The sequence below is a fragment of the Rhinatrema bivittatum genome, chromosome 12 (genome assembly GCF_901001135.1).
Source record: "Rhinatrema bivittatum chromosome 12, aRhiBiv1.1, whole genome shotgun sequence".
Taxonomy (NCBI): domain Eukaryota; kingdom Metazoa; phylum Chordata; class Amphibia; order Gymnophiona; family Rhinatrematidae; genus Rhinatrema; species Rhinatrema bivittatum.
Genome location: NC_042626.1, coordinates 22250114 through 22266349, shown reverse-complemented (window position 1 = coordinate 22266349; position 16236 = coordinate 22250114). Strand labels below are relative to the sequence as shown.

Sequence of the window (16236 nt, the reverse complement as noted above, 5' to 3'; positions counted from 1 at the left end):
GCCATCGCAAACTACTGCTGGATCAATTATGGGTAACGTTTCAGGTGTCCAGGGAACTCCCAGACTGTTTCTGGAGGATATATTTCACCAGGGCACAGATCAAGAGGGACCCAATGGTGCAGACTATTCACCAGAATTTTTTAAATTTTTGCCAGGTATTCCAGGCTTTGCAGACACTTGAAGATATGGAAGAAGTACCTCCACACACAAGCACATCTGTTGTAAATCTTTACAGATCCCCGAAAAGAAGGCAGACTGATGCTGAGGAGGTAGAATCAGGCCCCCTGGCTTTTGACTGTACCTCTTATCTAAAGAATTAGGAAGAAGTTGCTGGTAGCAACTTGAGTGGAAAGAGATTTGCTGTGAAAGAGAAGAGGAAAAGTTGTTAAGATTATTCCATAAGGAAGAAATGTCTACTCTAATTGCTTGGGTATCCTCAATTTTAAGGCTTGCTAAGGTTGAGGATCCATCAGAGTGGGACCCAATTTTAAAGGGCATTCGAAAGGCATCTTCTACCTTCTCTTTGCATCCAGAGTTAATCAGTTGCGACTTCTAAATAGGAGACACCAGAGGAGGGCTATAGGCACTTGAGAATAATCAATAAATTATATCTTCTACCATTAGAATCGCAGGAACACTTGTCCCAACAACTCAGAGTGGACGCAATGGTTGCCGCTGTCACTAGAAAGTTGACTCTCCCAGTGGAAGGTGGTGCTGCTTTTAAAATATCCTCAGGATAGGAAAATAGAATTAATTTTGAAGCATCTATTTTCTGCTAATTCTTTTACAATACAAGCTGCTATTTGCATAAGCTATGTAGCTACAGCTTTATTATGCTGGATTCAGCAGGTCATGGACAAAGGGGTCTGCAAGATTAGAGTCAGCAGCAAGCTTATCTGATAGCTTCTATAATTTTATAAGAGTGCAAGATCTTTAGCACTATTAGTGGGAGAACGAAGATTGCTTTGGCTCCACCACTGGGCTGCAGATATTTGGTTTAAATCCCATTTGTGCCATTTACTCTTCAGAGATAAGTATCTCTTTGAAGAAGAATTAGAACACTTGGTAAGGAATCTGGGTGAATCTAAGCCTCATGGCTACCAGAGAATATTGGTGTTTGGGAAATTTTGGCTATTCTATTTAACTGGTTTGAAATATTTATTCTTTTTATCACTGATTTTACTATTATGATTGATTCTTGATTTTATTATTTAATGTTTTATGAAGAATGGTAATGTTTCTGTTTTTCTATTGTTGCTCTACTTATTGAGTCTGGCTTGTTGTGGGTTCCAGTTCAGCTCTTCTCAGCACATTTCTATTTATAGTTTCTGTTCTCTTTAGTATGTATTTGGTCAGGGTCTGTCTGTGTTCTCCATGTGTGACAGAGTGAGGTATTCTGCTACCATATAATTTATCTGTAGTTATCTATAGCAGACTAACTTGTTCAGTTTTCCTAATAGAAGGTGTATTGGTGTTATAGGCCTTGATGGGCAGGGTTGCCTTTTCATAGATATAAGGTTATTACTGTTTGAGTGCTGGCAGTTAGGGTTGTTTGGTATAGGAGGTTTACTATATTGGAATGGTAATTCAGTTTATTCATGGTTTTCAGAGGGCCAAGCCCACACCCAGCATGCATTACAAAAAGTCTTAATTCCATAGGAGTTCCAAGTATCTTTTTTGCAGTTTTCTAGCTGGCACCACAGCAGTGCATGTAAATGTAATACGCATGTTGTAAGTGATGTTTTTGCCTCAGAAGACTGTACTTTTGAATGTGTTCTTTTTCCATGCATAATTGCGACTGCAGAGGGGGGTGTGTGTTTGTGCTGTAAGGTTTGCATGGGATACCTTATAACCTTCCCTTGACCATGAGTTCAATTTGAGGGAGGGTGTCAGATTTTAAAAATAAGATTGCTGGAGGGAGCTGGGCTTTTTTTGATGGGCCCAGGACAGAGACTGAATGAATCGGCGGGGGGAGCACAGTAATTGTTCAAACAGAGCAGCCAAAAAGCTAGCACTGTCCTGAGTAGTGATAACTCTGTTTATGCAGCCATAGGGCCATCCTGGGCAGGGGGGGGGGGGGTGTCCATTTGGTGATTTCGGTTTTTAGCTGGGGAGGGGGAGAACAACTCTATGCTTTAGAGGGCCCCCATACTGACATGAACTTAAGAGAGCTGGTGAGACAGAGCTGATGTGGCAGGAGCTGTGGATGATTCTCCAGCAGCTACTTCTGGGTTTGTTAGCCCACCTTGTCCTGCTGCCTCTTTCTCCTCCCCACTTGCTCCTGCTAGGATGTTCTCCAACCCTGGGGGAAGGGAGGCACTCCCCCTCCCACTGTTCAGTTGAGGGTGGGCCTTGCACCCTATATCCCTCTAGGGTCAGCCCTATGATAGAGGTGTTTAAAATCATGAGAGGTCTAGAACGGGTAGAGGTGAATCTATTTACTCTTTCAGATAATAGAAAGACTAGGGGGCACTCCATGAAGTTAGCGTGTGGCACTAACTAATCGGAGAAAGTTCTTTTTTACTCAACGCACAATTAAACTCTGGAATTTGTTGCCAGAGGATGTGGCCACTGGTTAGTGCAGTTAGTATAGCTGTGTTTTTAAAAAAGGATTGGATAAGTTCTTGGAGGAGAAGTCCATTACCTGCTATTAATTAAGTTGACTTAGGAAATAGCCACTGCTATTACTAGCAATGGTAACATGGAATAGACTGTTCCCTGTACGTACCTGGATCAGTCCAGACAGTGGGTTATGTCCCCAATCCAGCAGATGGAGTCAGCACAAGCTTTGAGGGGCGTATCCATATATACTACTACCCCCTCTGCAGGAGTTCAGTATCGAGTATATCAAAGCCAGAGTAGAAACCCCCGAAGGATCAAGTTTGTGGAGACAGATAATGAAAACAATTGTAACCGCAACAAGTAACTGCAAACATCCTACCAACTTGTAGGGAGCTGTGAAAAACAGCGAAAAGAAACGACTGTGAAGACACAGAACACTGCGAGCAAGAAGTAGCGCAGAGCTGAGCAGGATCAAGAACCCAAACGCGGTGGGCGTCTGGACTGATCCATGGTACTACAGGAACGAAAATTAGCAGGTAAGTAATAATTTTCTTTTCCCTGTACGTACCTGGATCAGTCCAGACAGTGGGATGTACCCAAGCTTCCCTAAATTGGGTGGGGTCCTGCGAGGCCTGCTCGGAGAACCTGCTCGCCAAAGTGTCCAGAGACTGAAGAGGCGAGGTGCAGACGATAGTGCCTCGAGAATGTGTGTAACGATTTCCAGGTGGCTGCCCTACAAATTTCCTGCGAGGATACCGAGCGAACCTCCGCCCAGGAAGCCGCCTGAGAACGTGTAGAATGCGCTATGATTCCGGGTGGGGGAGTCCGACCCGACCCAATGTAGGAAGCAGCAATGCCGACCTTCAGCCATCTGGCAATGGTAGTCTTCGAGGCCTGAGACCCCTTCTTAGGACCGGCCCAGAGTACGAAGAGAAGGTCAGAGGTCCGGAACTCATTTGTAGCCTCCAGATAGAGGCGCAGAGTGCGCTTGACATTCAAGAGACGGAGAGACTTCGGCTCTGAGGAAGAGAAGGACGGCAACTCCACCGTCTGGTTCACATGGAATGCAGAAACCACCTTCGGAAGGAAGGAGGGAACGGTGCGAAGCGAAACTCCAGAGTCGGAGAAACGGAGATAGGGCTCTCTACACGACAGAGCCTGCAGCTCCGAGATGCGTCGAGCGGAACAGATGGCCACAAGAAATACAGTCTTGAGAGTGAGATCCTTTATCGTTGCGCTGCGCAGCGGCTCGAACGGTGGTCCCGACAGGGAGCGAAGCACAGGTTAAGACTCCAGGAGGGACAAGGGTCCCGTAACGGAGGACGCATATGCTTGACACCCTTGAGAAAACGAGCAATGTCAGGATACTGTAGAAGAGAGCCCCCATCGCTCAACAGCGAGCCAAGGGCGGCCACCTGAACCCGTAGTGAATTATAGGCGAGCCCTTTTTCCACTCCCGCCTGTAGAAACTAAAGGATCTGAGGTACAGAAGCCTTAGCAGGTCTCGTGGCCTGGCTGGTACACCACAGCTCGAACATAGGCCGCCGACGTCGATGTCTTTCGTGCCCGCAATAGCATGGATACTACCGCCTCCGGGTAGCCCCGACGCCGGAGGCGGCGCCTCACAAAAGCCAGGCCGCAAGACAGAAGAGTTCTGCCTGCTCGAAAAATACCGGGCCCTGATGTAGGAGCTGGGGGAGGTGCCCCAGCCTGATTGGCCCGTCGATCACCAGCTGTAGCAGGTCCGCAAACCAGGGTCGCCTGGGCCATTCCGGGGCGACGAAAACCACGGTCCCCTGATGGCTTTCTATTCTGCGGAGCATCCTGCCCACCAGGGGCCATGGTGGAAAAGCATAGAGCAGAAGATGTGGCGGCCACGGGAGGACCAGGGCATCCACTCCCTCCGCGCCGTGCTCTCTCCGGCGACTGAAGAAGCGTGGAGCCTTGGCGTTGAGAGCGGACGCCATCAGATCCAAGTGGGGGGCCCCCCACCGATGGACGAGAAGTTGCATCGCTTTGTCGGAGAGAGACCACTCTCCGGGGTCCAGCAGTTGACGACTGAGGAAGTCCGCCTGGACGTTGTCCACACCGGCGATGTGCGAGGCCGCTAGCCGGACGAGATGACGCTCCGCCCATTGCATCAGCAGCGCCGCCTCGAGCGCGACCTGCGGGCTGCGCGTGCCTCCTTGTCGGTTGATGTAGGCCACGGTGGTAGCGTTGTCCAATAGGATTCTGACTTCCCGGTTCCGAAGAAGCGGGAGGAAATGTCGCAGAGCTAGCCGGACCGCTCTGGTTTCCAGACGGTTGATTGACCACTTCGCCTCCACCGTGGACCACGTCCCCTGCGTGGCGCTTCGATCGCAGACTGCACCCCAGCCTGCTAGACTGGCATCGGTGGTCACCACCACCCAATTTGGCAGATCGAGGGACACGCCACGGGCCAGGTTCGGCGGATCCAACCACCAGCCCAGACTGTCCCTGGCATTCTGCGGGAGCGGGAGAATCATCTGGTAGTCCTGCGATACTGGTTTCCAATGGGAGAGGAGTGCCCACTGTAAGGTCCTGATGTGCGCGAAAGCCCAAGGTACAAGGTCGATGGTGGACCCCATCACTCCCAGGAGTTGCAGGTAGTCCCAGGAGGTGGGCTCTGGTAACGCAGAGAACCGTCGTGTGTGATCCCGCAAGGATTGAGCTTTGTCCTGGAGCAGAAAAACTTTGCCCAGTAGGGTTTCGAAGGTCGCCCCCAAAAAAACCCAAGCGTTGTGAGGGCATGAGGGAGCTCTTGGAGAAGTTCACTACCCATCCCAGGGAATGTAGAAACCGTACTACTCGAGTCACCGCTGAGCGTCCATGATCGAATGACTTCGCCCAGAGGAGCCAATTGTCCAGATAAGGATGAACCAGGATGCCCTCCTTCCGGAGAGCTGCCGCCACGACTACCATGATCTTGGTGAAGGTGCGCGGCGCCGTCGCCAATCCGAACGGGAGAGCCGTGAACTGAAAATGCTGGTCCAGAATTTTGAAACGAAGGAAACGGTGGTGGTCCGGGCGGATGGGAATGTGCAGGTAGGCCTCCGTTAAGTCCAGGGAGGAGAGGAACTCCCCCCGATGCACCGCCGCAATCACTGACCGGAGCGTTTCCATGCGGAACCGGACGACTCGAAGGGATTTGTTGACTTCCTTGAGGTCTAGGATAGGCCGGAAGGAACCGTCCTTCTTTGGTACGACGAAATAGATGGAATAGTGGCCCGAGCCCACCTCTCCGAAGGGCACGGGCGCAATAGCGCCTATCTCCCGGAGTCTGTCCAGAGTCAGCAGCACCGCTCCTCTCTTGAGGTCCGAGCCACAGGGGGAAAAGATGAACCTTCCCTGCGGGGGGCGGACAAATTCCAATGCGTAGCCGTGTTTTATGGTATCCAGGACCCACTGGTCCGAGGTGATCCGTGCCCACTCCGCGTAGAAATACGTTAGTCGGTCCCCAATCCTGGGGACAGGGGAGTGGGCGAGACTGGCATCATTGTGAAGACTTGGTATAGGGGTTCCCGGTTCCGGGAGTAGTGCGTGCGGGCCGACGCCCGCGAAAGGAGCGCGACCAGGGCTGAGACCTGGGGGCGGATGACCGGGAGCCCGCCTGTCTGTATCCCCTGTAGCGCCGTTGCGCTCTGGCTCTGGTCCGAGAAGAAGAAAATGCTCTGGATGGTCGAAACCTATCCTCCGGCAGCCGATGAACAGCGTTCTCCCCCAGGGACTTGATGATCTGGTCCAAATCCTCCCCGAAGAGGAACTTGCCCCTGAAGGGAAGAGAGCCCAGACTCGACTTAGAGGACGTATCAGCTGCCCAATTGCGTAGCCACAGTAGTCGTCGTGCTGCCACTACCGAAACCATGGATCTTGCGAGGACCCGAAAAAGGTCGTACGAGGCGTCCGCCCCATACGCCACTGCGGCTTCTAGCCGATCTGCCTGGGCAGCCTCATCGGACGGCAGGTTCTGAGACGTGAGGAGTGAGACCTCGAAAACCCGCTTAAGGAAAACTTCCAACTTACGATCCTGTGTGTCCCGCAACGCCGCACCTCCCGTCACTGGGATAGTCGTCCTCTTCGTGACCCGCCGACACTGCGGAGTCCACCTTTGGGACCTTGATGAGGTCCAGAAATCTTCGGGGAGCGGGTACAGCTTTTCCATAGCCCAGCTGCTCTTCAGGGAGGCCTCCGGGGTGTCCCATTCCCTGTGAGAAGTTGTAAAAATGAGTCATGAATGGGAAAAGCCCGAGCCCTCGGCCGGAGTGCCGCCAGGACAGGATCTCCTTTCCTTGAAGAAGTGACGACAGCGGGAGCTACTGGGGCAGGCGGGTCTGGTGGCGGGTCCAAATCTAATTCTTGATCTGCGGGATGAGGTCGTCCAGCTCTTCCCTCTGGAAGAGGCGTAGGGTACGCGGATCATCTCCCTCCTGCGTGCCGTCCCCTTTTCCCCCGTCCGGGAGGTCAAGTCCATGTCCCGCTGGGTCTGGCACCGCCCCCACTGCTGCGGGCGTGGATCGGACCCGGGTAGGAAGGCGGGAGGCCCCCACTCCCGGAGGGTCAGGGGGGGGCCGGCGTCGAGGGCGACATCCGAGGGATCTTAGGAGGGGGGTCCCACAGGTGCTTCCAGCCCCTGCAGATAAGCGGTATGCATGAGCAGGATAAACTCCGGAGAGAACCCCGGCCTGCTCGGGTGCGCTTCGGGGGCGGCGTGGTTCCTGCTCCCTGGCTCTGGGTGCTTGGTTCCTGCACCAAAATCGGGGGAACACCCCCGCTGGTAGAGTCCTCCAGGGATCCGTTCTCCCTCGTGGCCTCCAGGGATCCGTTCCCCCTCGTGGCCTGCGCCTCAGGGCGCTCAGAATGTAAAATGGCCGCCGTTCCCGCCAAAAATGACGGAGTGGCCGGCCCGCGCCACCCGGGCAAAAAAGAGAAATCAGTCAGGGACTGTGAGGTACCTTCCCCCCCGGGAAGGCATCGTGCACAGATGCCCTCCCGGGAAATCCGGGACCCCGGGTCTCCGCAGGCCGCACAGCGGGACGGCCGCAGCATCGGGATCGCTGTAGGAGAAAAGAAAAAGCCACGGGGGGGGGGGCCACGCGCACAAAAGCGCCGCTGCAGGGGGGCCCGGTCGGCCCGCACTGCCCGCTGTCCGAAAATAGAGGAGGGTGCCGCGGGGGGGCCTTCCCGGCCACACGACCCGCCCCAGACATCTTTCCCTAAATGGCTCAGCAGCCCATGAGGAGCTGTAAAATGGCCGCGGATGAGGGAGTAAAGAGCGAAGAGGCCGGCTCCACCGGCTTTCACAGGCACCGGGGGCTGAGCTGTGAAGGAAAAAACTACAAAGGAAAAACAAACTTACCCCTGGCTGCAACGAGAAATAAACAGCAAGGCCACAGAGAAGAGACAAGGAAGATAAGCCACTCCCCAGAAGTTGAAAGAACTCTGCCTTTTTTTTTTTTTTTTTTAACGTAATACAAACTTGATACAAACTTGATCCACAGAAAAAGACAACAACAAGCCATAATCAAGCAAGAAAGTGAAGAAAAAGGAAAAGGAGGGGAAGCCTGATTCCCCTACTCGCATCTGCTGGAGTCAGAAGATACTGAACTCCTGCAGAGGGGGTAGTAGTATATATGGATACGCCCCTCAAAGCTTGTGCTGACTCCATCTGCTGGATTGGGGACATAACCCACTGTCTGGACTGATCCATGGTACTACAGGAACGAAAATTAGCAGGTAAGTAATAATTTTCTTTTTTTGGGTACTTGCCAGGTTCTTATGGCCTGGATTGGCCACTGTTGGAAACAGGACGCTGGGCTTGATGGACCCTTGGTCTGACTCAGTATGGCATTTTCTTATGTAAGTTTACTATTAGTTTTCTCAACTGCTATGTCACTCTGACTGCCTACCTTGAGATAATCAGAGATGATGACCCCCCAAGTCTCTCTCCTGTTTGGAAATAAAGAACTAGCAGCTACCAAACAGGTATTGGCCCTTGGATTTCTGCATCCTAAATTCATGATTTTGCATTTTTTTGGATTAAAGCGCAATTGACCTACCTTTGATCATTTTTCTAGTATTTAAAAAAATATATATTTTTCATCCTTTCCCCCCCGGCTGTCTGTTTTGCAAAGTTTCCTTGCATCTGGAAGCAAGTACTCTGCCAGACTTGCTCATGCTAAAAGTCTGCCGCTCAGCCACAGTCTCACTTTCTCTAGTTAATGGGAAGCAGCGCTGCAGGCCCCCTAAGCCCCAGTGCTCCTGACCCCACCCCCTCTCCTATTGGCTGCTGTAGGAGCCGCCCTCATGACCCCAGCCTGCCACTGCAGGAGCATCTGCCACATTTCTCCAGATGTGGGGAGTTATTTAGAAGTAAGAGAGATGGCAACACCTAATGACCTGGCAGTGCTGCAAACTATCTTCAACCCCAGCACCCCCTTTGGAGACATTCCTGGGCTGAACGGAGAGGAAGAGCATGTCAAGGATGAGGGTAAGTGACGTATTTTGTGCAAGAACTGGGAAATGCACCTTTCAATGCTGCATCTATATTGGTCAAAGTCTTTGTTTGCCCCCATCCCCCTTCTCTGGACGTTTTGTTCATTTACTAATGCTATCTAGTTCTGCCATGGGAGGCTTTGGGAGACCAGGAACTCCTACAAGAGCTGTTTTTATGGATGTCCCCACTCTAAATCTTGCTTGGTTATCCTCATCTCCTGCAGCCTACTCTTATCACCTGGTTCCTTCCTGGGAACTTCCTTGTAGTGGGCAGTGGCTCTGGCTCCTGGTGCAGGGGCATGAGACGTCTGTGGACATACGGTGCCAAGCACTAGGGTGTGCCAGCGTCCCCTCTTGATGCAGCTGCTGGGCCAGCGAAGAGCCATGGTCCCTCTTCTGATGGGGCCTGTGGGTTACTGCCTCTTGCCAAACACACCCTGCCTGCAGGGCAAAGACGAGTTGCTTCCTTCCCTGAGGCTCTGTGCTCAGTGTTGCTGGTTTCCACGGTCCACAGCAGCAGCAGCACTATGCTGAGGGGCCGGCCCCTCCGCATGCTCACTCCTGCTGCGAGCGACTCTCCTCGCCACGGCAGGAATTAGTGTTGAGAAGGGCCAGGCCCCCGATGTAGCTCTTCTGTGGGGCAGGAATGGGAAGGGGCAAGGATGGGAAGTCGAGATGGGCAGACAAAAGCCGTATGGTCTTTTTCTGCCATCACGTTTCTAAGATCAAAGCTGGTATTTTTTTCTTGGGGGGGATGTGGGGGGGGGGGGGGCAATTTCAATTTTTCACGGAGGGCATTAGTTATCCCAGAGCAGGCACTGGGCAAGGACAATTTTTCTTTGGAAAGGAGACCCTATATTTGTGAGAGAGAAAACATTGCTTTCTTCAGTTCCTTATCTGAAACGTAGAAAGAAAGAAGACGGACAGACCTAAGACTTTTTGACCTTTCAATTTACATGTTCTTCTGAGTTTGAAAAATCACCTCCACTCAGCGATTAGAGAGCAGCGCTAGACGGGGCAGTGCTGGGTGCTCGCTTCCCTGTCCTGTTTGCATTACTTAGCAGCCCTTGGACTTCAGTTTAACTTACTACCCTCACTCCAGCTCGGAAGTTTGTTTCTCCTCAGAGAGCTGCCCAGCTAAAAGTTATCTGGATAACTTGTCCTGGATATTCCCACTGAATTTCCCTGATTAAAGTTCCTATGAATGCTACGGTGGAAGACTGCACCGCCATTGCAGCTGCTCAGTGATGCCTGAAGTGCCAGGCCTGGGTCACAGTAGGAAGCCATCGTGATTTAGGCTGAAGATAAACAGGAGTTTGAGGAACCGGAGGGGGGCGGGGGGAGAGGGAAGGAAGGGGGGGGCCCTGTAGATGATAAGAAAGATAGGCTCTGGGAGTGGGGGATAGATCGGCATAGACACCCAGCCCCTATGTTTTTATTAAAATCTGATTCAGGGTGCTTTAGGGAGGAAGTGGGAGCAGGGGAGGATTCCAGATGACGACCGGGCCGGGAGATACCACGTGGTCTGCCGAGCGCGGCTCTGTCACAGCCGCTCTCGGCAGACCACGTGACTAGCACAACCGGCCCACCGGGGGATGCCCAATCCCCCAGATAGAGCAATCCGCCCCTGGTTAGGAGGGAGGAGAGGGGCTGGTTAGGGCCTTGTAGGCCTGCGGTTTTGTTTTTTTGTTTTCAATAGGATCACCACTTAACCAGATATCTTTTGAAAATGTTCCGACGGAGCGCACGGTTAGCCGGCATTTGGACGCGCGTTTTGGACGCGCTAGCTTTACCCCTTATTCAGTAAGGGATAATAGCGCATCCAAACCTCCCCCCCCCAAACCTAATAGCGCCCGCAACATGCAAATGCATGTTGATGGCCCTATTAGTTATTCCCGCGCGATACAGAAAGTAAAATGTGCAGCCAAACCGCACATTTTACTTTCAGAAATTAGCGCCTACCCAGAAGTAGGCGCTAATTTCTGCCAGCACCAGGGAAGTGCACAGAAAAGCAGGCGATATTAAGTCGGAGGCCCTAAAAGTTAAAAAATAAAATAAAATTAAAAAGTAAAAAATTTAAAAAAAAAAAAATTTAAAATGGGCTCACAGGCTGAAAACCGGACGCTCAATTTTGCTGGCGTCCGGTTTCTGAACCTGTGTCTGTCAGCGGGTTTGAGAACTGATGCAGGCAAAATTGTGCGTCAGCTGTCAAACCTGCTGACAGCCGCCGCTCCTGTCAAAAAAGAGGCGCTAGGAACATGCTAGTGTCCCTAGTGCCTTTTTTTTTTTTTACCACCGGCCCTAATTAAAATAAATTTAAATACTGAATTGCGCGCACAGGAGAGTGGCCTGTGTGTGCGCTGGGAGCGCAGGCATTCGCCCACTCTCCTGCGTTTTTACTGTATCGGCCCGTTAGCTGGCTATAGCTTAAAATCGGCTAAGTTAGTTGGGTAACTTAACTTCCTGGAACGCCTCTTGTATCCGGCTAGATATCAGTGCATTGACTTATCCAGCTAAAATCTAGCCGGATAAGGAGCTGAATTTACAAAACCTTGCCCTTAAGTTATCCGTCTAAATGGCTTTTGACTATTGACCATTTAGTTTTTAGTGATCTTGTATAATTTGACCCTTGGAACAGAACAAGATTTTGATTCTGAGCTGCTGGCTGGTGCCAAAGAGCTGGAGAGGCAGGGTGTGCTTGCAGCGGAGTCTGGAGATACCACGGCAGCCATTGAGAAATTCAGCCAGGCCATCCAGACCCTGCCAGAGAGAGCATCCGGATACAATAACCGAGCCCAGGCACTGCGCCTGCAAGGAGATACTGCAGGTAAACGAAGGGCAGAAGGGTGCAAGTGCCATGTCTCTCTTCACTGTTCAGAAAGGGAACGCTGCTGGTTGGCGCACACTTACATTAGTGATAATTGCTACAGCCAGAAATACCAACATTTCTCTCTTATAGATGCCTGCCAGCTGACATAAAAATGACGGCAGAAAAGGACCAAATGCTCCATCCACTCTGCCTGTGCAGGTTACCCCCATGCGTGTCAGTTTCCCAAACTCACCTGGCTCATCAACACAAATCATGCTCTCAAAGTCATTTTTGGTATAAAACTGTTTCTAAGTCAGGTGATGCCTATTTACCCAAAGCTGGCGATGCTGAGGTTTACACGGGGGCACTTAATTGTAAGATTGGTTTTCACATTTTATTTCCTTATCATAAACATATTAGGGGCTTCCCCCTTGCCTCTGCACATGTATCCTTGCCCTCCATACACCCAACTCTACACACGCACATACACAGGGGGGGGGGAGTGTTCTCCCCCACCCAACTCGTGTCTGACTGCTGCTTACTCCCTTCCTGACACACATCACCTACCCAAACCCCTGCTTCCATACCCCTCTTACCACACAGCAACCCAACAACACCTACCACCTACACCACCACATGCATATACCCCACTCATATCAAACAGCAACCCAACACCTACACCACCACATACACACACACCCCACTCATATCACACAGCAACCCAACATCTACACCACCTACACCACCACATACACACACACACACCCCACTCATAACACACGGCAACCCAACATCTACACCACCTACACCACCACATACACACACCCCACTCATACCACACGGCAACCCAACACCTACCACCTACATCACCACATACACACACCCCACCCATACCACACGGCAACCCAACACACACCACCACGTGCACACACCCCACTCATACCACACGGCAACCCAACAACGTGTACCACCTACACCACCACGTACACACACCCCACTCATACCACACGGCAACCCAACACCTACCACCTACACCACCACATACACACACCCACTCATACCACACGGCAACCCAACAACGTGTACCACCTACACCACCACATACTTACATACACCCCACTCTCCTCCCCCACTTTCACACACTCTCTGAGCCACACCGTCCCCACTGAATGCCCCCATGCGTGCGCACATACACAGACAGCACTCACCCCTATTCCTTCATCCCCAAGAGAGCAAGAACAAAACACCAGTAATGTATACTTTTTGAGGCAAATACCACTTTCTGTTTTTGGGGGCTTTTCTTAACATTCATGCTTACACAGTCATGGGGGGGGAGGGAAGGAGTGGTGAAGCTGAGAATTCTCTAGCTCCCTCCCAGCCATGCCTTTCAATAAAGTCACTTTACCCACCCAGCATTTCCTTCCAATTTTCCACCTAAGTACAAACTTGGAGTGTAGAGCACAGGGTTTGCTGAGCCAAAAGGCCGAGAAGCGATGCGAGAGATATCTATAATTTCCGACCCTGTCTCTCTTCTGCAAGTGTATAAGAGAGACAGGGTCGGAAATTATAGATATCTCTCGCATCACTTCTCGGCCTTTTGGCTAAGATCAAGTATAGATATGTCACAACCATGCCCTTGAGATGTTCTCTACATCTCTCTTCCATGGTCTGATTGGAAGGGTGCTTCGGTGGATAGAGAAGCTTCAGGGCCAAGTGATTCTGGTAGCCTAGTGGTGGCCCAGACGCCTGTGGTTCACAGATCTGATCGCTCTCAAAATGGAAAGTCCTTTTAGGCTTGGCCTTATTCCCAGGTTCTTACATCAGAGTCCCATTTGCTTGGAACAAGCAATTGCTTTTGTTTCTTAAGAGGAACCAGTTAAGAGTCATAGCTTATTCTTCGGAGGTCACCTTGTTATAAGCCAGGAGATCTTCGACTTCCTTAGCTTATATTTGGGGCTGGAAGGTCCACTGTTAGAAACAGGATGCTGGGCTTGATGGACCCTTGGTCTGCTCCAGTATTTGAAGTCTGAATCAGGAGTCAGGATACTCTCCCTTTCATGCCTCTATTCCCATGATTCTGGTCTTGTTGCAAGTAGGATTGCAGAAAGGAAATTCTTTCAAGGTTCAAGTGGTGGCCTTATCTTGTTACAGAAATAAGGTACAGAGGACCTCTCTATCTTTGCAGTTGGAGGTAGTGAGGTTTTCGAGGAGTGAAGAATCTGCGTTCTCCAAATGGTTCTGCCATGGAATCCTGGTTTTGGAAGGACCTGTGTACTCTGTACTCTTTGGGTATTTAAGGAGGTCGTCTTTGAAGGATCTCACCTTGAAAGCAGTGTTTTTGGTGTGTCTCTGCTCAGCAAGGCGTATTTCTAAGTTACAGGACTTGCGCACTTCAGATGCTGTGGCCTTTGGGGTGGGCATCTTCCAAGCTGGTCTTTCAGATTCCCTCCCAGTTTAGGATGACATGGTTGCATCCCATGTCTGGACTGTTCTGCTGGATAAGGAAGGAAAAATTGGTTCTCACCCGCTAATTTTTTTTTTTCCTTGAGTCCTGCCCTTTGACTGAAGACTGCTCTATTTGCTGTATTGTTGGTTATGCAATGTGCTTGGTTTGGTTTGAGGCTCTTGAATCCTCTCAGTGGATGGGTATTAAGCTTAATTCACCAGAAGGTTTTTTTGGCTTTGAGAATACTGAGAGACTGCAGGTAGACCAGTATCTTATTTTTTTATTTTATTTTTATTTATTTCAGAGCTTTTATATTCCGAGGTTTAGCAATTAGCCTTCACCCCGGTTTACAGTAAAACAAATTATTACATCGAACAGGACATGGAACATAAATTGGCAGAGATTACATCGAACTGTTAGAAGAACATACTAGAACAAGTCTTAAACACTTGAACAAGGTCACATCGTGATTAACTAAACTTTAACGGCAACAAGAACTGGGAAATGGGTTTCTAGAAAAAAAACAGGACTAGAGCAAAGCAATATGAGAGATAAGGTGGGAGGACGGGGGGTAAGAAAGGGGGTGGGGTGGGGTATGGGAGGATCGGAAGGTGGGAGAAATGGATAGCTGCATTATATGGTTGGCATGCTAAGGGGATCGAGAGGAGAGGAGTATCTTAAGAACCTTTGAGTATAGTAAAGCTTTTCTTCTTCATCTATATCTGCCGGTAGGGGAGAAAAACTGATAGGACTCAAAGAGAGAAAATTAGCAGGTAAGAACCAATTTTTCCATCTCTAGTCACTATATTGGCTCCTTATCTGTTCATGCATACAGTTCAAGCTCCTTTACCCACTCACAAGAACCTTTACTCAGCAGCTCATCACTATCTTATCTCATCACTCTTATCTATGCCCTTCTCCTGTACTGCCAACTTGCTATTTCCACCTGGCTGTACTGTATGCTTGGAATAGACTTCCGGAGGTAGTGGATTCAAGATAACATGGGATAAATGCAGGGGATCTCTGAGGGAGTGATGGGAATTGTACCAGCTAGATAAATTAGGCAGATGGGCAAGCTAGATGAGCTATATGGTCTTTTACTGCTGTCATGTTTCTATGTTTGTTGAAGGTCAGGGGATTTCAGTAGAGGGTCTCCAAGGTCATAGCTCTCTGTGCTTTAAACTACCACCTCACTCTGCCAGCCCTAAATGAATCCCCTTCTCAAACGTCTGTTAGAGGTGGAGTCCTTTATTGCAGGAGAAGGGTGATTAGTGACCTTAAATGATGCTGAAAGCTGGGATTTGATCCGACCCTTGTATGCAATCACGTGCCATCTCCTCTTGTCTATTTCGCAGGTGCTCTGCAGGATCTAAATAGAGCCCTTGATCTGAGTGGGAAGACAGGCTGCACAGCATGTCAGGCATTTGTCCAGAGGGGGCTCATCCACCGTCTGCAGGGGCAGGAAGAGGCTGCCAGAGAAGATTTTGCAATGGGGGCTCAGCTGGGAAGTGGTTTTGCCAAATGCCAGTTGGTGCTGATGAACCCATATGCAGCACTGTGTAACCGAATGCTAGCAGGCATGGTCATGAAGCTAAGGAACCCTGACATGTAGATGTGAAAGGTGCATCTTGGGAGAACATCCGGTGTTGTCTGGATGGCTCTCATTCCTCAGATCTGTAAATAATTCAAAGCATTCTGGTATCCTTGAGTCCATTAACTAACTTGTATTCTTGTTATCTTGTATAGCAGGTCTCAGATCTTGTCACTCAGCACTGTGAAGTATCTTACTCTTTTCTAGTACGGAGAAATAACCCAGCTACAAAATAAATGTATCTTTCTTAATTATATTCAAGGTTTGTCTCTCTTTGACTCTTCGATGTATTGATGCTTCCTTCAGGAGAAGCTA

At 50.2% G+C, this 16236-nt stretch overlaps 1 protein-coding gene across 1 annotated transcript; it reads left to right on the top strand.

The window, feature by feature from the left end:
• The first annotated feature begins 8893 nt into the window (after positions 1–8893).
• Positions 8894–16177, top strand: TTC36 (tetratricopeptide repeat domain 36). Its single transcript, XM_029573749.1, has 3 exons — positions 8894–9070; positions 11714–11902; positions 15686–16177. Exons 1-3 carry the CDS (start codon positions 8962–8964, stop codon positions 15940–15942), a joined length of 555 nt encoding a protein of 184 aa, XP_029429609.1. The 5' UTR covers positions 8894–8961; the 3' UTR covers positions 15943–16177.
• The last annotated feature ends 59 nt before the right edge of the window (positions 16178–16236 follow it).

Coding starts and splice junctions, on each gene's coding strand:
- TTC36 (XM_029573749.1), top strand. CDS start 8,962: ATGGCAACACCTAATGACCTGGCAGTGCTGCAAACTATCTTCAACCCC. Junction 9,071..11,713: donor AGAGCATGTCAAGGATGAGG/GTAAGTGACGTA, acceptor CCCTTGGAACAG/AACAAGATTTTGATTCTGAG. Junction 11,903..15,685: donor CCTGCAAGGAGATACTGCAG/GTAAACGAAGGG, acceptor TCTATTTCGCAG/GTGCTCTGCAGGATCTAAAT.